General features: G+C 36.1%; 1 protein-coding gene across 2 annotated transcripts; it reads right to left on the reverse strand.

The window, feature by feature from the left end:
- Window positions 1-9,575: 9,575 nt before the first annotated feature.
- LOC116016657 (serine/threonine-protein phosphatase PP2A catalytic subunit-like) lies at window positions 9,576-18,755 on the reverse strand. 2 transcript variants are annotated; one of them, XM_031257014.1, is made up of 11 exons: window positions 18,414-18,755; window positions 17,411-17,467; window positions 17,036-17,119; window positions 13,680-13,751; window positions 13,341-13,412; window positions 13,040-13,080; window positions 12,214-12,280; window positions 10,693-10,884; window positions 10,493-10,582; window positions 10,187-10,294; window positions 9,576-10,106 (listed from the first exon to the last, which is right to left on the reverse strand). In XM_031257014.1, the coding sequence occupies exons 1-11, from the start codon at window positions 18,510-18,512 to the stop codon at window positions 10,041-10,043; spliced, it is 948 nt and encodes a 315-aa protein (XP_031112874.1). In that variant the 5' UTR covers window positions 18,513-18,755; the 3' UTR covers window positions 9,576-10,040. The 2 variants fall into 2 exon arrangements, with proteins under 2 accessions (XP_031112874.1, XP_031112875.1); XM_031257015.1 differs by lacking the exon at window positions 13,680-13,751.
- Between the last annotated feature and the right edge of the window lie 2,709 nt (window positions 18,756-21,464).

Below are 21,464 nucleotides of genomic sequence, written 5' to 3' on the forward strand. Positions count from 1 at the left end.
TTTTTTATTTTTTTTTATTTTTACAATACAATACTTTAATTTGAGCATGAAAAATATCGTTTTGTTAAGTGCACAATATAAACGTTATAAATTGACTATGGATAAGTCGATAGCAAGGACAAGAAGACACAATTGGGGCGTTTGAAAGAAAAATATTAAACACTAAAAATAATAGTTGAGTACACTCAATTTAATTTTTTTGGGAAATTTTAGGCTTAACAACATAAGATCAGTGTTGTACCCGAAATAATTATGCAATTGTAGTGTATTAAGAAAATAAGAAATCATGCCATTTGGTTGTACTTTAATTTCGTTGTAATTGAATTGCAATTCGTTTCTTTCCTCAATTACGTTATTTGGTTGAAGAGAATTGCAATTTCATCGAATTGCAATTCCTTCCATGGGCTAAATTGCAATTTATGGGTATAATCCATGAACTGCGATTCAGTGCTTGATGGAAATGAATAAAGGGATGAAATCACAAATATGCCTCTGGTTATTATTATTATTATTATTATTATTATTACTACTACTACTACTATTATTACTACTACATAATGACATTTTAGTCTTTATACCACTTATTTATTTCTCATTCCCAATAATTCTTTCACTACCAAACAATATAATTTGAATTCCTACTTTTTTTTTTTTATTTAGATTGGAAGGGGGAAACCCAGTACATAAACCAAGTCTAATAGTGACTATACATCTATCTCCATGATGGATAGGCCATTCTATCATCTTCCAGTATTGGAAGACCAAAAAATTCATATGCCTCATGAGAACCCAACAACCTCTACTCTGGTCCATTCTTCGTAACCAAAACTATTGCAAATGCGGTTAGCCTGCTCCCCTGACACCTTCGGTTCAAAGATCTTCATTCACACAGAGGGTGGGAAGGCAGGTTTTGTACTCAGGAGCCCGGGCTATCGCCCATTACCAACACCCTCTGGCCTAAGAGGCCATCATAATCCAACATCTCAACCTCCTGATCCCCGGCCTTATTACCAAATGTCCTTGCAGCGTCGGGGGAATTCTCTTTTAGTGCGAAATCAAACTCTTCCCTGTGAGAGGATTCCGGGGTTTCCTGGCTTGAATGGTGGTATACCACCGAGCTTACGATCTGCTTTCCATAGTTATGGCCTCTTACTACTGTATGCTCAGACTCGGCCGCCGCGCGTCTGGGAGCTGTACCTCTGCCACCTCTACCTCTGGATGCACCTCTTCCTCCCTGGTGTGTTTGATTAACAGTAGCTATAGGAAAATTAAAGTCTTGGTCCCCTGTTGCACTAGCTCTCTGATTGGTTCTGATTCTTGGCAGTGCCGGAATCCTATTCTGTAGCAAGACTGGTGATCCTTGGTTTGTTCCATGATTGCCTTCCTCTTCACCATTCAAGGTGTTTAGTACTGCATAACGAGAAGTTGAGGTAGTACCCCTTTGGGCATTGATTGCAGGTGTAGCTTGAATTGCTCCATATCTTTGGCGATCAAGGGGACCATTCCCAGTTCTCCTTGGACCTCTCCTTTCTTTTCGGGCGACTAACATCCATGCGCCAAAATTTTCTTTGTATTCACGGCGAGGTGTGTTTTCTTGGCGAAATCCCTTGATATCCACATGATCCCACTGTTCGTTGCCCTGAGTAGCCGCATTGGGTATGTTTGTGTTTGCTGTTTCAGCCCCTTCTCCTCCACACTGCCCCTGTTTGTGACCATAGATGCCACAGTTGAAGCATACCAGATGTATGCCTTCATATTCAATGGGCAGAACTTCATCCTCAATTGTGAACTTAGACAATAAAGGTCTGGAGAGGTCTACTTCAACACATATTCTGGCGAACTTGCCAATAGACACCAGGCTCGTAGTCATATCTATTTTCACCGGTCGACCTATTTGTTTTCCAATTTTCATCAAGAACTTCTCTTCGAAATATTCTATTGGAAGCGCTGGAAGTCTTGCCCATATCAATAATTTCTTGACTCTGTTCTTGTAGGGATGAAAATTGGGTTCCCATTCCTGCACTGTAAGGTAATGACCCAAAACAATCCATGGTCCTTCGAATCTCGCAAAGTCATAGTCCCTCATGGATTCAAATTTTGCCAGGAAGAAATCTTGATCTAAAGCAATCAAATCGAAATTTGCTTCAAGTTTCCACATCTTCTGGAGTCTCTTGAGGAGGTATGAGTAACTCACCTTTCTCCCAAGAACCCTAAGGATAAGGGAGCGCCTCCATGGTCTCCTCAGTCGCTGTTTTTCTTCTTTTGTTACTGGAATTCTAGGGCAATTGGGATCCACTTTGTCCTCGTCCATGATGTCTTCGTCTGAAACTTCCTCAACCTCCACTGGCTCGTTGATTTCTCTTCTACCCCAGGCCGTGTTCGGTGTTTCGACCGGTGTGCCCCACTGTGCCGACTCTGGTGATTTCATTCTTGCAGATACCGGTGAATCTTGAACCGCTTCTCCCACTGGCGAATGCAGTTGCGTCTCCATTATTTCTCGAACCCTTTTGGTTTTTTTTGTGCTTCTCTGTGCTAATTCTTGGTCCGCCAGCGACTGAGAGGTCGTCGACGGGGAACCCGTATTGGATAACGGGTCCGTGGCTAAGTCATTTCTTGGAGCAGGACGCACTAATTCAATCCTCCCATCCAGGTTGATGGTCCATTCTTCTGAACCTAGAAATTTTCATTTTGAATTCCTACTTTATTTCAACCTTATTATTTTATCACCGAATTACAATTCTTTTCCCTTCTAATTCATTCCTTCTAACCAAACGCCCTTCAGTGTTGTACCCGATAGGACGATACAATTACGTTGTATTAAGAAATTAGCGTTGTATATGATACAATTACGTAGTATATAAAGAAATGAAATTATTTCAATTGAGAATATCTTAACAAAACAATTGATATAAAGTTTGTAATGTGGCAAATTATTCTGTGGATTTGGGTCCACCTTATAAGGTGGACTCGAGTCCAAAGATACACAATTTACCTTTTAAAATTCATAATTTATGATGATCAAGTATTGTATTCACAAATTCTTAAATTTAAAGACACAATTTAAGACTAGGGTGTATCTTGCAAGGTGAACCCGTCCATACTATAACAGCTAATTTGTATGCCCATTGGGTCTCATCGGTTGAAACAAATTTAAAAATATTACCAGTATTTTTATACATCTAATATTAGTGGAAGAGATGTCACTAATGTTGATGATTTTTTGGGATGTTTATTTAGAACAATTGCTTTCTAGAATGGTTTTTGACCTGAGGATATATATTTTTATGGACATTATTTCGAATAATCTATTTTGTAAAATGATAATTGATGGGATTTTTTTTTCTAGCTGATATTAATGGTGTGTTTTTTAAAATGTAATTGATGTTTCAAGTCTCCTGGACTTAATTGTTTACAATTTTTTCTCAAATATTGATCGGTAGGTGAGTGTAGGCATAGTGTGAACTTGGATAGAAAGATTCCTTTGTTTCATAATTTAGAATTATTATATAGTTAAAGACTTGTGGCATGTACATGGGATGGATAACGTTAGGGGACCATTATCTAGTTAGAAAATTTTTGATAGAGAATAATTGAGCGTTGGGAGGACATTTAAATCTTGTGGCTGGTTAGGTAAATATTCCCCTGAGTGAAGGCATTGATATGCCTACTTCCATTATATATCTTGGCTTAGAAAATAGTTCCCAAAAACAACACATATTAAGATTGAATAGATGAAACATAATTATTGTATATGAATGTTACGAAATTATCACCGCATATTTTTTCTTGTTCACTGATTTTTATCTGTTTGATGTTAGTTCATTTTATGATTTTGATATGTCCGCACGGGAGAGCAGCGCCGCACCAGAACATAGACATATATGTATATATAATCTAATAAGAGCTAATAAAATTAGGCATATAACGAGAACTAAAAATGTTAATCAAATTATTTATTGAAATGAATGGTTTCATATTATTTTGATTGAGTTAATACCTATTTTAGTATCTCGATTATTAAGTATTGCGCAATTTCGTCTCAAACTTTGAAAAATTACTCAATTTAGCCCTTTGACTTGAAAAATTGTACTCAATTTGATCCTATGTTATAAAAGTAATCTCAAATAACGTTAATTTGAAGGGCAGAAATGTCAATCCATGTTCTAATACCCTTTCCTCACCCCTTCCCTCGCGTAATCACCCTTCCACTGGTTTAAAGCTCCGAGACCTCTGAAAAACAGAAAAAATGAACCTTAATTTCTTCTTCTTCTTTTCCTGTTTTATTAGTTTTCAAAACTTGAAAGTCTTCTTTATATGGCATGTGTTCCAATATATTCTAAAATGAAAAAGAACTAAATATTTTCCTTTACATTTTATTCATTTGGTATGATTCTAAGGTGTTATAAATGCTTACTCCTTTTTACCCCAATTTGGTGCTTGTAACAAGGAAGTCTAATAACAGATTTTACAGAGACCCATTTACGACTGGGAGAGAGAAACCAACCGGAGATGACAGAACCGGGTGGAGAATGCTAATATTCAGCCATCGGAACTGTATGTCAGGCAAGGGAGACTGATTTCTCAATGTCAAAAACCATTAGGAAGTCTACGTCAAACACCGAGAAAGAGAACCGGAGAAAATGAAGACCGCCGAAGAATGTAAATATTTAGCCATTGAAACTAGACAGTCAAAGATGGTTCATGACGGTCAAACACCACTGGGAAGTCTACTTCTTATGTCAAGAAAGAGCACCAGAGAAGATGAAGACTGCCGGAGAATTCAGTCACCAGAATTGGACAATCAAAGATGGATTTTACGACGTCAAACACCACCGTCAAGTCTACTACTTACGTCGTGTAGTGAAAGAGCTAGACGATGGTGTATTGATGTTGAATACTAAAGAAACCCAGTTGACTACACTAAAATTCTAGATGGTGGATAACACCGACAAATAGAGATTCCAGATGAAGGAGAGCACTATTAATCTCCAAAAAGTTCTAAAAGAAAAAACTTCAAATGGGCCAACGATCTTTGACTCAGAAAATCATTCATACAATTTCATGCAACTCATTTATGTAAGTCTATCTGCAAAAAAAAAGAAAGAAAAAAAGGAATACCGAAGGAGAAAAAAAAAAGAACAAAGATGGTGTGGCTTTCTAGGGTGTGGATTGACATTTTTGCCCTTCAAATTAATGGTATTTGGATGACTTTGTAACGGAGGACCAAATTGAGTGAGATTTTTCAAGTCAAAGGACTAAATTGAGTTATTTTCAAAGTTCGAGACTAACTTATGCAATACTTAATAGTCGAGAGACCAAAGTGGTATTAACTCTATTTTGATTTTAGTATGTTTTTTTATAAATTTTTTCTACTTTACCCTCTATTATATCATTTACTTTTCTTAAATAATACCAGCGCATTCCGTCAATATAAATATTAGTAATAGAAATATGGAATATTTCGTTAACTATTAATTATTCTTTAACTTACTTATTGATTTCCATAAGGAATGTTTTATGTTCGAACCTATCCGAATCAGAGTTGGCATAGTTGTTGAACATATATTGTGAATATATTAAAGTGTATTTAAAAAAATACAATATGAAATTTAACATGAACTTTGGTCAATTAATTATCCAAACTATTTACATAGCATTCAAAGTTGAGCATCAATTATTACATATAAAGAACTTTGAAAATCATTTTATTGAATTTTATTAAAAACAAACATAGATTAAGTTTTTTTTTTTGGGAAAATTGCACTTTTTCCCCCTATGTTATGTGCATATAGCACTATTTCCCCATGTGTTATTAAAGTAGCTATTTTCCACCCTGAAATGTTAAATTGGCATTTTTACCCTTAAAAATAATTATTTCATTTATTTTTCTTCTCCAACAAATTAATACTTATATGTATAGATGATCACGATTCGGTTCGAACCTAACCAAACACTGTAGCAATTATACCGAAATAGTATAGACGGTACGTTCTGGTTACGATTCAGAACCGAAAAAATAAAATGAAATAATTGTTGAACCGTGAACTGGAACTAAACCACAGTAATATATAGTGAAAATGATCAAACACTTATTTTAATAAATCGGTACGGTTCGATTCCAATTTCGATTTTGAACCGCCAATCAAAACTTATTTATTTATTTATTTTATTTATTATTTAAAAATAGTCTAAATTCAACAATTATTTTATTTTATTTTTTCGGTTATGAACCGTAATCGTAACCGTCCATACTATTTAAGTTCAATTGCTACAGTGTTCGATTAGGTTCGTATCGAACCGTGATCTTCCATACATATTAGTAATACTTGGTTGGAGAATAAAAATAAATGAAATAATTATTTTTAAGGGTAAAAATGTCAATTTAACAGTACATGGGGAAAAACTACCACTTTTAAAATAACTGAGGGGGGAAAACTGTCACTTTAATAACACGGGGGGAAAGTGCTATATGCACATAACATAGGGGGAAAAAGTGTCATTTTCCCTTTTTTTTAAAAAATAATCTTCTTTTAATTATTTAGAACAAGAATCAAACAAAGTGTGTGTGTGTGAGTATGTATGTATGTATGGATCAAATGAAAACAAGTCTTTAGGAGAGAATGGTTGCACTTTCAAGTGATTTTACTTGCACTTTTTACTTGCATATTTGCACTAGTTACTTGCACATTTAACCCATATTATTTGCATCAAAATTCGAATTATTTACGAAAATGTCACCGCGTCTTTTATTTATTTATTTACTTTTGGTCCATTAAATCTGGATACATAGACAACTACAATTGGTTCTCAGTTCTTTCTTGGACATTAATTCTTACTTGAACGCGCTCATATATATATATATATATATATAACAAGAGCAGCGTCATCCAAAATAATTGAATTGCTTTCCACTGCAATTTCTTAGAAGCTTCCTCTTTGTTGGTGTCCACACGGAGATCATGACTCTTTGCTCTACGAAGAGCCGTAACATACAATTGCACATTCATATGTAACAACAATGATTTATTAACTTAATAGATAATAAATAATTCGTCCCACCAATACTTTGTCCCCTTAATTAGATTAGCCTCGTGAATTGAGATTAATTTGAGTATAATTGAACTTAAATGTACGGAGTATTTTTTATATTTAGAGTCTATCTAAGACATCTCGTGGTCTAATAAAAAAAAAAGACTAAATAATATACACAACAGATAATAAGATTACAACTACAATTTTGGAAGAAGAACAAATACAGTTTAAACACTATTTATGATATCTAGTTGTATTAAATAACTACTAAATGCACCTCTGTTACAATAACGGATGATTATAGGAATAGAACAGATACTACTTTGTAAATTTTAGTTTAAAAAAATTATTGATGGTTTTATCGGGATCGGATCCACCATAAACCGGGTATAATAATATAGAACGGAACATGCAATAATAATATTATTGATTGGGGTGTGAGGCCCAGCAGAATGTGTACAAAGTTCGAAGGTATCAATCTAGGAAATGGCGGCCCAAAATAATACTCCCTCTGTCCCATTTTACCTGTCCTGTTTACTATTCATTGGTCAAACCAACTCGTTCTTCATTGCTTATTTTCTTTAGTAATTTTTAATTATTTTCAAATTTGATTTTTTGTGTTTAATAGTACTTGATGGTTTTATTGGGACCGAGTCCACCATAAACCGGGTATAGAGGAAAATAGTAGTATAATACACGGGGCGCTAAGCCCAAGATACTACGTACAAAGCCCGAGATATTGTCCCAAAATGGCAGCCCAAATAATAAATAAATAGTACAAGCTATAGCCTAGGGATCGAACCCTAGTATATAGGTTGAAGGTTAGGAACCCATACCACTAAACTAGGGGGGATTAAGTGATTCCCGAGGTGATGTCTTAAAGGGAGGGAAGGGTGCCTTATATAGTGTAGAGGCTCTTCTAGATTGTTGACAAGTGTACGTCATCGAATGACCTTTCCTATCTATCCTCCACGTGTCCCTGCATGCCCTGGTTTCTTTACCCACGTCTTCACCTTCTGACTCACCATCTCTACCACCCCTCCTTGCCCCCTACTACCAACCCCCGCGGTGGGGGCACCGATGGTGCGCTGGGGTGCATGGTCCCCTCTAGCCACACCATGCCACGGAGAGTCCAGTGGACTCACCTTGTTGGTCATGTGTCATCCAATAGGGTCCAATCACTACCCCTTCCATACCTCCATGCCACGATCTCGAACCTGCACCAACCCAAACTACCACCCCTGCCAGTGGGGGTGCCATTGGTACTTCAGTGGATGCTTGGACCCTGCTAGCCACGCTACTTCATGGGGAGTCCGATGGACTAATCTTTCTAGCCATACGCTAGTCGGCAGGTTCAATTACCAACCCCTCTAATGTCATGCCATACCGCACTACTCCACACACAGCAATGCACCACAGCTCCCCACCTCAAGAAGAAGGGGCGCGGGTGGCACGCTCGACGCCATACTAGGGGCGTGGGGCACGCCTCAGCCGCCCGGAGCCAGCGCCCCAACCGACGTGACCACCCAGGCAGTCAGCGGCACCCCCCCCCACCGCCCCGCAGTACCCTAGAGATGGGGTGTAGGTAGGGTGCGCGGGGGTGCACCGTACATGCTGGACACACTCCCTTATTTCCATAGCCCAATAGTCTTCCAGTATTCTTGTTGGGCCAACATCTTACCAATACAAATAGACACCTCACTTGGGGCCAAGACCTTCCAGATGAAATGGGCCCCCGGGTACCCATATCCCCATCAGTACTTTTAATGTAGTTTCTAAATATATAAATTTTATATACTAATATTAAACTTAATATTATAAAAATTTGAATTAAAAATAAATTCAATCAAGACTCGTTAACCGAATTATAAAATGGGACGGAAGTAGTAAATAATAGGGGGACTAATAAATAAATACAAAAAAATAAAGAATGCAGGACTAATAAATAAGTAATAAAGAATACCCAACCAAGGCCTTGACCACCCACTGATCTGAGGGATGCCTGGTATGGACCAACCCCCCCCCCCTTTATACTGTTGATGGGTCGCCTGGTACCCTCCACGTGTACGATATCAAGATGGCGCCAACTCCCACCAAACACGCATCCCACGCATTCTCACCATGACAGCCCCCGCCATCCACGTACCCAGAGTCTTCAGTCAAACCCCGAGGAAGAGGGCATGAAGGACACGATTGCACCATACCGCAAGCATGTGTGGATGCACGCTTGGGTACCCAGGGTGGTACCGGCCCTCGCCTCCCCGCACGCAAGAGGCGCGGTTGTCGCGCTTGGCAACGGTACGGCCAGCCACCACCAGGCGCGAACAGTGGGCACAAATTCTATCATAAACCATGATCTACTATAAACATATACTATGAACATTGTAAACGGTGTTGTTCAAATTATGTATTTATAATTAACATACTATGTACGTGTAAATAAACATATATAATTTGTCAGCTGCTAATACATAATATATTAATTAACTACAAGTACATAATTTGTTAACTATATGTACATAATATATAAACAAGAACCAGAATGTGCATGGTAAACCCTTATAACAATTGATTAGTGCATAGTATGGCTGGGGAACCGTAGAGCTGGTTTAGGAAAAAAGCAAATGATTAAACAAACTGAATTTAAGACAAGCTAATAATATTCCTCCCTCTACAGAATGCAACCACAAAGGAAAAAAAAATATTGAGAAAACGATCATTCCTTCTACTACAATAAACAACAAAAATATGCAAGAAAAACGAACAAAACCAAGCTTTGCATGAAATGGTACAAGCTAAGCAAGCAGCAATGTCGTCTCGCCATCTTCCATTACTTCATTTCATTGTATCTCCGTAAGATTACTACATAACAGAATTAAAGGCTTTCACCTGCCATTTCTACATGCTTTATGTCATCCCACCATCACCATAGCAAAATTATAACTGTCACTTCCTAGGCAGCCATTCGTAGGAGACTCATCACGAAAACTGATGTGCAACCTCGTACTTCATAGAAAGTAATCTGGTGTTCTTCGGGTTACGTCTGGCTCGCCTCTCCTTGGAGCTGGTTCAAACTACAATCACCATAGTTTCAGACTCAATATTTCATTACATAATCTCATATCCTTTCAGATAAAGGATGGGGAAGAGAGACCTGAATAAAAGTGTGTCCTTTGCAGTCATCAACTTCCAGTATGGATGCCATATTTCCACATCGGTAACAATAATTAGGAGCACTGAATATGGTAACAACCTTCTGGTCCTGCAAAAGCAATGTAAATGGATCTCATTCTTGATTCTCCCTAATGAAAGTTACATTGAGAAATTTTCCATTTTTCTGAAGGAAAACAGAGAATTCAGAAAATATGTGCTGATAAACATATTCTTTTAATTGGAAAATTTAAAAAAAAAAAAAAGAAAATTGAAGTAAACGCAGCTTTGCTTATAGGCAAATTATTACATGAGCCCAGTTATATCCCTCCATAACCAGCTGGTGTGCTCTAGCAATAAGCTTCAAGCTGTTAGTATGGTTAAATTGCTCTGATATGTCCTGTTAAATTCAAATAACACCATAAATTAGTTAATTAGTATGCAGGAGTGCTATCAAACTACTAAAAATGATCAAAAAGGAAAAATAGGATATAGAAGCTCAAAAATTACTTGGCCAAATGTATAACCTGCACCCCTGGGTGATATACCCCAACCACAACGATCGTCAGGATCAGACCATAGAAGATCACACATTGGCCCTTCATGTGGAACTTCTTGTACACGATCAAAATTACGGATATTATCAAGGGTTTCAATAGATGGAGACAAACCACCATGGAGACAAAATATTTCAGACTCCACCTACAGAAAAAATTTATAGGAAATGCAAAATCACAATCAGAAACTGTCTGATGGGAACATTTGCATCAATGGACACTGTAAATTAAGTAACAAAATGATATATATTCTCTAGCTTAGCTACCAACATGAGCATGCAAAAACTTCAGTGTAAATAGTGGTATTAAGAGGCGTACGTACAAAGAGTAACTAGAGCATTGTATATTTTGAGACCTACATACATGTTGGTTGGAAACCCAATTTTTTTAACCAATATTGTTAACCAACATTAAATTCACTGCATGATATGAAAGACAGGACACACAAATTACAAATACTCCCTCTGTCACATTTCTATTGCAACTCTTCACTTCTTGGAGGACTCATCAACTTTGCCCAATAACCAAGGCATATTTCTTTAAATTTAGATATTTTGATGGAGTTAAGTACTACTTTTCTTGCAGTTCTGAATATCAAAACTTAAGTTAAAATTTAGTCAAATTGAAAGGAAAAACACACACACACACACACACACACCAGCCAGTTTGGACAATAGCAATGGGACAGTGGAAGTGTCAAATACACCATGACCCCCTCTTTCTAGTTATTTTTTCATTCTTGAATTTGGCATAAAGTTTTAGAAACTCATTCTTTACCAATTATGAGAAATGCACATGTGGGAACCTAAATAGTCAACCGTTCAAAAAATGGTAAAACAGGACTATAGAAGAAATAATGATATTCAATAGGCCACTACATTGGGACATCCCATTTTAGAAAGCCACAATTAATGAGAAAAAGAGTATTATTTAGTGTTGTAAAAATCGGGCTAGGTGGCCAACTAGGCGCTAGGCGCCTAACTTGGCCGAGTAGGCACCCAACTCAGCCGAGTCGGCGCATAACTCGGCCAAATGTTTTTTCTTAAAGGGTTTAGGGTGGCTACACATTATTATTATTATTTTACTCGGCCGCCTAGGCACTAGGCGCCCCCCGGCTACCCGACTAGCGCCTCTTTATGCAACCTTGGTATTATTTTGTTGCACATGGAAACTAATTTTAGAACCATTAAGCACCAAACTATTCCAGGATCTTTTTCTAATTCAAAATAGTTCCTTCTGCATATACATGACTGCATACCGTTCCAAGTTCCTTGGAGGTTGTTTTATGCAACAAGCATCAGAAACTCAGAAAGACAGATAATTGGAATTTCACACCATTCCAACTAATGCCATGAGTAAAGTCAGTAAACACTATTTGAATTTTTGGAAAACAAGTGGCACCACATATGTGGGAGGCCCAAAATGTTACACATAAGTTTACAAGAGATTCAAGAAAATGAGATGCTGTACTGACCAATGCTGTAAGTGGAAAATAGTCGAACAGATCTGTGAAAATCTTCCAGACATTGGCATTACCATATCTGTAAAATACAACTGCAGTGAATCAACACAGGTTTGCAAATATAAGACCTTTAAAAGAAGAAAGAATTAGAAGAGAAAAAACTGAGAAAAGAACTTCCAGAAGACGTACACGTATCAGAAATACCATTTAATGCACCTTGATGCATAAAAGACAAAACTGGAAAGTGTATTCCAGCTTAATTACAGTTTTGAAACATAAATATGTGATAGTAATATTTTATCTGTCATTTGCTTCTTGCCATTATTAGGTGACTATGCATGGCATATTTACAGACTGGATTTTATATCCAACCTAATAAATATAAAATCAACTTCTGTGCTGTTTGATCAAATACTACTTATAGTTTCCTAAGTTAATAGTTTTCATCATGAGATAAGGACGAGAACATAGACATTATCAAACATTAAGTCCCAATTATAATTAACTGGAATTACCTAATATCTGACAGATTACCACTCACTAGTAATTAAATAACAGATAGATAGAACAAATATAAATGAAAAAGAGAACTTTTGATTACAAATCATTACCATTGTTTCTTTTGTTAAAACTTAAAGAAAAACATCCACAGCATAGTTAATCCGGAGCAATTATTGAAAGTTACTCACAGAAAGACATCCACACTTTTTAACATCACTTTAAAGAGTAGCTATGAAATTGTTGTTCATTCAAAGATACAGTCAGATATCACATGTCCATACCCATAACAAAATGCAATATCTATGAATTATAGTTCATGAAAGACTAGTAAACTTACTTCCTTAAGCATTCATCATAAAATCCATAAACTTGTGTAATCTGCAAGAAAGTCAGGCGATCAGTTCAACCAACTTAAAAGAGATCTAAATTATGTAATAGTAACAGGAAAACTAAGAGTATGGCAGAGTCAAAAGGGAAAATCGAACATTTTTTAAGAACACTAAATGATAATGATTCGAGCTATCATTGAACTTCAATAGATGGAATTATTCAAGTCACTGAAAGAAGGGGCCCATAAATGAGTATGGCATTAAGAGGAAAATGCCAATTGTGTTATTTAGCAATATGGAGGTGTATACCTGGCGACTCTCATGATTTCCCCTCAAAATTGTAATTCTTTGTGGATAGCGCACCTTGAGGGCCACTAACAGCTGGAAAATAAATAAGCCATATGAGTTGCATTTTTTAGCAAATTGAATACCAATAAACCAATTGCAAAGAATTCTAAACCCCAATAACAGTAATTCTACCTCCTCATCCCGCAAGAAAAAGGTAAAACACAAACACTCACAGAACACTCCTTCCAAGTTCCATCCCCCCCCCCCACAAAAAAAAAAAGGGGAAAAGAAAATGTTCATAAGATAATTCTTCCTATGCTTCTTTTGTATGATATCAAGCTATGTTATTAAGAATCCTACCGTAACCGTCTCAACAGAGTAGTATCCACGATCCACATAATCTCCCATGAACAAATAATTGGTATTTGGGCACTACAAATAAGACGCAAGAAAAATCTTAAATACGACAAAACAACTCCAATAACATACACCACTCTCATTATAATCATAATACATGAGCAGCACATTAGATTGGAAAGAAAACCAACCACAATTAGAACTTCAGTTACACACACAAACATAGATAGAGATAAGATAAAATAAATAAACAAAAATAAAATAAAAATAAAGCCAACAACAATACATTTACCATTTTCTCAAGTTAAATTCATAGATTCACATTTTCTTGTGCAATCCTATGGCTGCAAATGAGCCAAACTCTTCATGAGCTACTCCACCTACTCAAGCTTGACTCAGTTAATATTCAAATGGGGTTTAGTTAATTTCGAGCCAAGCTCGAGCTCAAGCAATTCAAATAACAAGTCAAGCCGAATTCGAGTACTGGGATCAGTACTCACAAGCATAATTGAGATTTTTATTTTATATATAATTATTTTTTTTATATAGTATAAATAAAATATTACAAATTTATCCTAATATATAAACTAAACCCTAAAAAACTAAGAATGCTACTCTATTATTTTTCTCCGCTGCCCATTGCTTCGTATTATCTACTCAGTCCAGAGTTTCCCTCTCCACTCATTGCCTCCACTAGTCCACTCCCAAGCACTCTAGCAGGCCAGTATTCCATATCTCTAGTAGACTCATTGCCTTTACTACTTCTGCAGTACAAGTCTGCTTTCCCCTCTCTTTTGCCAGTTCTCCATATTTGTCTGTCCATCCACTAAGTTCAGATCTGAGTGCACAGGCTATTTGTGGTTTTCTTCTTTTCTTCTTATATGCTGATGCGTCTTTAAATTTGAGTGCAGTCTGGTTGCATTTGACTTTACCTAATAACTAAGTTTTAGTTCACTATATTTAGATTTAATATGTAAAAAGTTCATTTCAATTAATTGATGAGCCACTATCAGATGTTCTCATTTAATTTATGTGAACAGATGAGCTTTTAAAACTACTTCATAGCAGTAAGTGCTTTTAAAAACTAATTCATAGTAATCCCTTGATTGAGAATACCTTTAGCTACCATTAATGCAATCAAATTAAGCTTTTGGGACAACTATGTAAGTGGCTAAAATTTTACTATTATACAATTTACTGATTTACAATTAATTGTAAAGAGAAATGAAGGCCACTGATTAAGTATACCATTGCTGTATGGTTGGGCTAATAGGTAGGTTAAGAATAACATTAATTACCTTTACTTTTTTTTTATTTGTTGTATGAATCTAAAGATAGAGAATCTTCAATTAAGTTGAACACATTTATCATTTCAGAGCACCATGATTCTTCCTGTTTTCTTGGTGGATTTGTTGGACTAACAAGGTGTATTCCCTTTACAGGTTTTCAATCCAAGTTTTTTTATTTTTTTTCTTTTTGCTATTAAGATGATTTGCTCAAAGTGTTTTTGCTGAATCAATGCCAGATTAATAGTCTATTATTGTATAAGAACTTCAACTCTGTGTTGGTCCTATTAAGATGATAACTTAAGTATGAATTTTTATTTTTTTATTTTGGTTGCATAAGTGGTCACTATCATTAACTTGTTTTCTTTTAAGTTTTTTATTCAAATTATGATTTTTTTTTCTTTTTCTTTTTGGCTATTTAAGATTATTTATGCTCCATGTTTTTTGCTGCATTAATGTCGGGTTTACAAAGTAATTATTGTACAAAAACTTTAATTTTTTCATTGGTGTTGATGAGGGCCTTTTGATTGTGTTTATGCTGCTATTAATGCCACTAGTTAATGGTAACTTATTAATTTTCTGATTTAGGTTGCATAACTTTTCATTATTATCAATAATCTGTGTTCTCTTCTTTTTTTTTTCAGGTATTTGTTATTCAAATTGATATCTGCCCAACAATCTGACACAAAGTATATTTTTGGATCACTATAAGCAAGAAACTAATCTATTAGTTGGATCACTATAAGCAAGAAACTAATCTATTAGTAGGATGAAATTGATGAAATCTTAGTTTGAGGCTTTGTAATTCATGGTGAATAGGTGATTTGGGCTTGTGTGAAAGGGTATTACGCTTACGATATTTGATCAGTGTTGCAAAAATCCCGCCTAGCGTATCACCTTAAATGGTGGTCTAGGCGGTTGGCCGGCTAGGCGACCGCCTAGGCTGCTTAAGCTCCGCCTAGGCTGTCTAAGCACAGCTTAAGCGCTGACCGCCTAGGCCTCCTAGGTGCCGATTAGACCTCCTAGGCATTGACTAGGTCGCCTAGTCAGCCGATTAACTATTGTTCTCTTTTTTCTAATGGGTTATTTCACTCAAAACAACATCGTTTTGAGTGACATAACCCTAAATTGTACAAACTATAGATATTTTTTTAGGTTAATATTTAATATTTTAGTATTAACTATTAAAGTATTATATAGTTTATAATTATTAGTCTTTAAAAAATTAAAAATACTAAAACAAATTTAAAAAAAAAAAAAAATACACAGGCGCCTAGGCGCTCCCCGAGCGCCCGAGAAGTGCCTAGCGATTTTTTCAACCATATATTTGATTATAAAAATATTATTTGTACAACTTTTGTATTAAAAAAATGATGAAAGAATTTGTCTATCGAGCTTAGTCAAACTGAGCTCAAATAGCTCGAGCTTGAGTTGAGCCGAGCTCGAACTCAAAAAAATCAAAGCTCGGTTGAGTTCAAGCTTAGATTTTTCAAACCAAGCCGAGCTTCGAGCATGGAGTATTCGAGCTCGGCTTGGCTTGTTTACACCCCCATGCAAACACAAGTGCTGAATACAGTACTTACAAAAGGTTCAAATAGAAGCCTTATGTTTCTTGCTTCAAATATCCCCTTGAATTCATAGGAAAGCTTACACAAACAATCACCTAGTTTCATAATAATTATGTATGAAACTGAGGTCAGAAGATACCAATGGAATCATGGAAATACCTATATCATTGTCTTAAAACATAAGAAAAATAAATTCTTGAATTTGTGCAGAGTGTATAAAGCATTCCCATTCATAAAAGTTCATCAAGTATTTTAGAACTTTGAATAACAAACTCAAAAAAAAAAAAAAAAAAAAAAAAAAAAAAAAAAAAAAAAAAAAAANCATTCCCATTCATAAAAGTTCATCAAGTATTTTAGAACTTTGAATAACAAACTCAAAAAAAAAAAAAAAAAAAAAAAAAAAAAAGAAAGTCGCAAGTGCATATTGTGCATATTGCAATGCCTAGGCATCCATGCCAAAACCTGGAAATCATATGGTACAGAAAAAATAGAAAAGAGAAGGTACCTTCCCACCGATCCGGAAAAGCTCAGCAAGATCATGGAACTGCCCATGAATATCGCCACATATAGTCACAGGGCTTTTCACAGGCTGCAGAAAAGAAATAACTTACACTGAGTTTCTATACACTTGTGAACTTGTAATAGTTGTTAAAGGTAAATTTTAGAAATCAAAGTTCAAAATTTTTTATTTAAAAGAAAAAATTTTAATATCTAAAATAAAAGGTCAACAACAAAGGTAAAATTAAACAAGGCAAAAGCATATAGGAGTAACTTCAACTTTCAGCCCACTCAGCAAAATGAAATTATACAAAACATAATGAAAAAGTAATCAATACACACACACACAGTGATAAACACAAGTATCCAGAAATTTACATACCTGTACATTGCTCTCATCCATCAGAATCTCTTTTGCTTTCTCACAAAGCACCCTCACCTAAAGTTGAAAGTGAAATATTTTGGTGAGTTTTTTTATCTGAAAGAAAATAAGAGAAACAAAATGAAAAATAAAAATACTGCAGCAACATGCCAACATGCAGCATTATATAATTCTCCATGCATATCTTTCAGTGCAAGGTACATTGCAAAGCTCAATACAAAATATTCTCCTGCAATACAAACATAAAAGAATGCATGCTATGACTTCTAAGGTTGACCATAATGCATTGATAAAACATTAAAGAAAAATGTCAAACATTGCTCTGCTTAGAGTACCTTTCACAAATTTAAGCTCTAAAAGGAAGAGATATAATTGGTAACTTCTTCACCCAATCTTATACTTTATATGACTATGAGCCAACTCTTCTCTTTCTCTTTAATAGCAAGCTTATATAGACTTTCACAATATCACCATGTACAGTTAATACTTACATATATGCTGATAATTTTTGTTTCTCTTGTATTACTTCAGAACCACATAACTAAGAGAAATGGAAAGAAGGGTTTAAAAGAAAGAACAGTAATTAAGTAGAACTAACGACTCCAGCAAATCGAATAAATTAAACCAGAGTTTAAAACTTGTTTTCAATTCTACAGACATATCCAAATTCCTTATTAAACTAAAATTCCATTTAGATCTGAATTAGTCAAGGGTATGGGACCGAACTGCTTCTACTCGCATTTCCATTGATTTCTGTAATTCTCCAACAACCAATGGAACCACGGATCTAATTCCCAGATTCACAGATCCCCCAATGGTTAGCACTTAGAAAATCCCAAATTAAGAAAGGAAGCAATAGCGAGAACCCTTGGGGTTTGGAATCAAATTTCAGATCAGACCACCATGAAACCAAGAAATCCAGAAATGGATAAATTACAAAGGAAATTTAAACAATGGGACCTTAAACATCAATAGTTTCCACGAAAATCGAAGCCGGGGTTACCTCTTGCTCTGACAAGGGTTTGCACTGCATGAGCTGAGCAATCTGTTCATCGAGATTCCCGTGAGCAGCGCTCGACGGCACCGAATCCATGCTGCTCATCTTCCCTTCTACGTGTTCTTCTTCTTCTACAACGTCGTTACCCTTATTTACACTGAGAGACGAAGACGACGACGAGGGAAAAGCGCCTGCGAGCCAAGCAGAAGAGAAGAAATCCAAAATTTCAGGTAATCGAGATTTGAGGAGTCCTCCTCCTTGTTGAATACGACGTCGTTGTCTCCCGAGCTCCGCCCGTACGAGGAGAGAGGGAAGTGGAGTGGAGAAGCGAAGAATGGTGGTGGTGAAACCAAAGGGAAAACACAGCAAAATGGAAAAAGTAAATTAAAATTAAAAAATACCACTCCCACGTGGGTCCCAGGCCGCCCTTGTCTTTTCTTCTTTTTTACCTTTTTTTTCCACATAAAATGTGTTATACACTTATACTGATATTTCTTTTTTTTTTTTTTTTTTTTTTTTGAAAATCTGATATTTCTTAATTTTAAAAAGGCTTTTATTTTCTTTTTTTTTTTTTAGTATAAAAAGGCTTTTATTGATTAAAAAATAAATAATAAGGAAAAATTATGGTTATAATTTGACTCTTGTTAGTATCTGTTCACTCCCATCATCCATGTGGGAGTGTTAACCGAGACCCCGGGTGTCACTTGACCACAAGATCTTTGGTAATTTTGTTATTTAATTATGCATAAAGTAGTAATTTTCATTTAAGACTTATAAATTTTGTTAACATTAACAATTTATTTTGAATTTCTAAATTATTAAATGATATATTAGTCATTTCGTTAACTTTTCTTAAATTATATTCCACGAATCTTCGTATATGCGCTACTCTTATTGCAAAACTCTTACTAAATACTTGTTTGTCTTAATTGAGAACTAATCTGAGAAGCTAAAATGACAAACAATTACTTAGGGTTGAAGATGCACTGAATTATAACTTTAATATGTTAATTTATTATTGATGGTTTTATCGAGATCGGGTCCACCATAAACTGAGTATAACAATATAGAATGGAATAGGAAAGCAATAATATTATGAATTGGGGCGTGAGGCCCAATAGAATACGCACGACAAATTATTGTTTGGACCATGGTCCACATAGCTGTGTGGACCAGGAATATAAGATACATTTTTATTATACTAAAAGTACATTATTTTTGTATTGAAGGTACATTATTTCATAGTATATATAAATAATGTAGTGTTTTAATAATGTACTCTAAATAATGTACTTTTAGTATATATTAAAAATGTACTTTGTATTTATGGTCCATACAGTTGTGTGGATTATGGTCCATGCAATAATGATTGAATACGTACAAGACCTAAAAGTTTTAGCCTAAGAAATAGCAGCCCAAACAATAAATAAACAAATAATAGGAGGAATAGTGAATAAATACAATAAAAAGAAAATGATGGACTAATAAATAAATAAGAAATAATTGGGGCGAGGGCATGACCAATAATATTGCCTTGGGGCACGAATGCGCGTTGTGCTCCCCTTTTTTTTCGCGAGGAATTTGCGAGGAGTCCGGGCACATGGCATGTGGTGTATGGTTGAGGCTGTTGGCGATAGGACTATGTGGGACGCGTGTCTGGTTGGAGTTGACGCCGTCTGGATGTCGGACACATGGAGGGTGTGGGATGTTCTTCTAATAGTATAAAGGGGGGGGGGTGTTAGGAACATCATGTAATAGGTTTTGATGATACCAACTGTTAAGTAAGAATCCCCAAGTCTCGATTCATAGGCAAAACAATGTAAGTTCGATAAGTAAACTAAGAGCGAAAATACAACCGGGTAATTTGAGCTCAACTCGGGAAATATTTAAGCTTAAGGTAAACTTGTTTGAACAACTTAGAAGTTTTCGTGTTGTAAGCAAACAGATAGATCAGAAGCAGGCACGAGACAACTCTGGAGGAATAAGGGTCTACGAGACATCAACTAAGTCTCGAGACACAAGCCAAGTTCGAGAGGTAAGGACCTCTCGATATACCTATCGAGTTCGAGACGTAAAGAATATTCGAGAGATAGACCTCTCGATACATGGGATTGAAACATCAAGTGGTCGAGACATCTTTTATGGTCTCGATAAACCGGCACTTCTCCAAGAGGCTGAATGTTAGTCAACATGTGCAGATAAAATACTCTAAGTTTGGAGAAGAAGAATATCATGGAGATAAAATATTGAAGAGGTGCTGAGCGGGAGGTTTCAAAATGGACGGAAGTGGATGACACGTCAGACCTCCACCACAAACGGTCAAGAAGTGCACCAATCCTGAAGTGGTCAGATTCCCCAAACAAGGAATGATGGGAACATAAAAAGAGTAACTTTATCCAAAAGAAGCAAGTGAAGCATGAGCTCAAGAAAGTGGAATATGGAATATTCACTACAAAACAAAAGGCTCAAGTTACAAGACCACTACTCCATGAAAAATGCTGAAATTGTGCAAAGACCCATGTTCGGCGTGGGAGACCAATTTCAAACGGAATAGTTTTCCCTCCAACGGAACTATTCTTCTACTCTCATATATAAGGACGTAAAGACACAGAAGAAACAGGGGTTGTGAAAGAGGTAAAAAGGTTAACAAGAGGTGTCTGATAAAAACGTTCCAGTGCAAAGTGCTTAACTTGGAATATCATCCTGATATTCAATACAGCGAGAGAACACATCTTAGTGTTCGAAGAGAGTTACAAAGCTAAACTGTCATACATCCAGAAGGTGACCAAAGCTGCTCTACATCAAAGTTGATTCAACGATAGCTTGTGGTCAGATTGGAGATTGTTACATTCAACTGTGACTATCAACAACGTCTTGCTTTGGATTAAGCAAGGGAGGTGGAGTATCCTGGCTGCTGTCCGAGCGAAAGAAACCTGAGGCTTGACGCGGGCTTGGTGATCAAAGGTCAAGTGCTCGAGAGGTGGAGTAACTGGAAGCGGGGAGAAAAACCTGAGGAGAGGCGGAGTAACCTGGCTGCTGTCCGAGCGAAAGAAACCT

Source organism: Ipomoea triloba, chromosome 4, assembly GCF_003576645.1.
Source record: "Ipomoea triloba cultivar NCNSP0323 chromosome 4, ASM357664v1".
NCBI lineage: Eukaryota > Viridiplantae > Streptophyta > Magnoliopsida > Solanales > Convolvulaceae > Ipomoea > Ipomoea triloba.

What these genes read in the sequence shown, in the direction of transcription:
- LOC116016657 (XM_031257014.1), bottom strand. Translation starts at nt 18,512, where the DNA reads ATGAGCAGCATGGATTCGGTGCCGTCGAGCGCTGCTCACGGGAATCTC. An exon ending in TGGATGAGAGCAATGTACAG is followed by an intron (nt 17,120 to 17,410) that starts GTATGTAAATTT and finishes TCTTTTCTGCAG; the next exon opens with CCTGTGAAAAGCCCTGTGAC. An exon ending in TATGATGAATGCTTAAGGAA is followed by an intron (nt 12,281 to 13,039) that starts GTAAGTTTACTA and finishes TGTATTTTACAG; the next exon opens with ATATGGTAATGCCAATGTCT.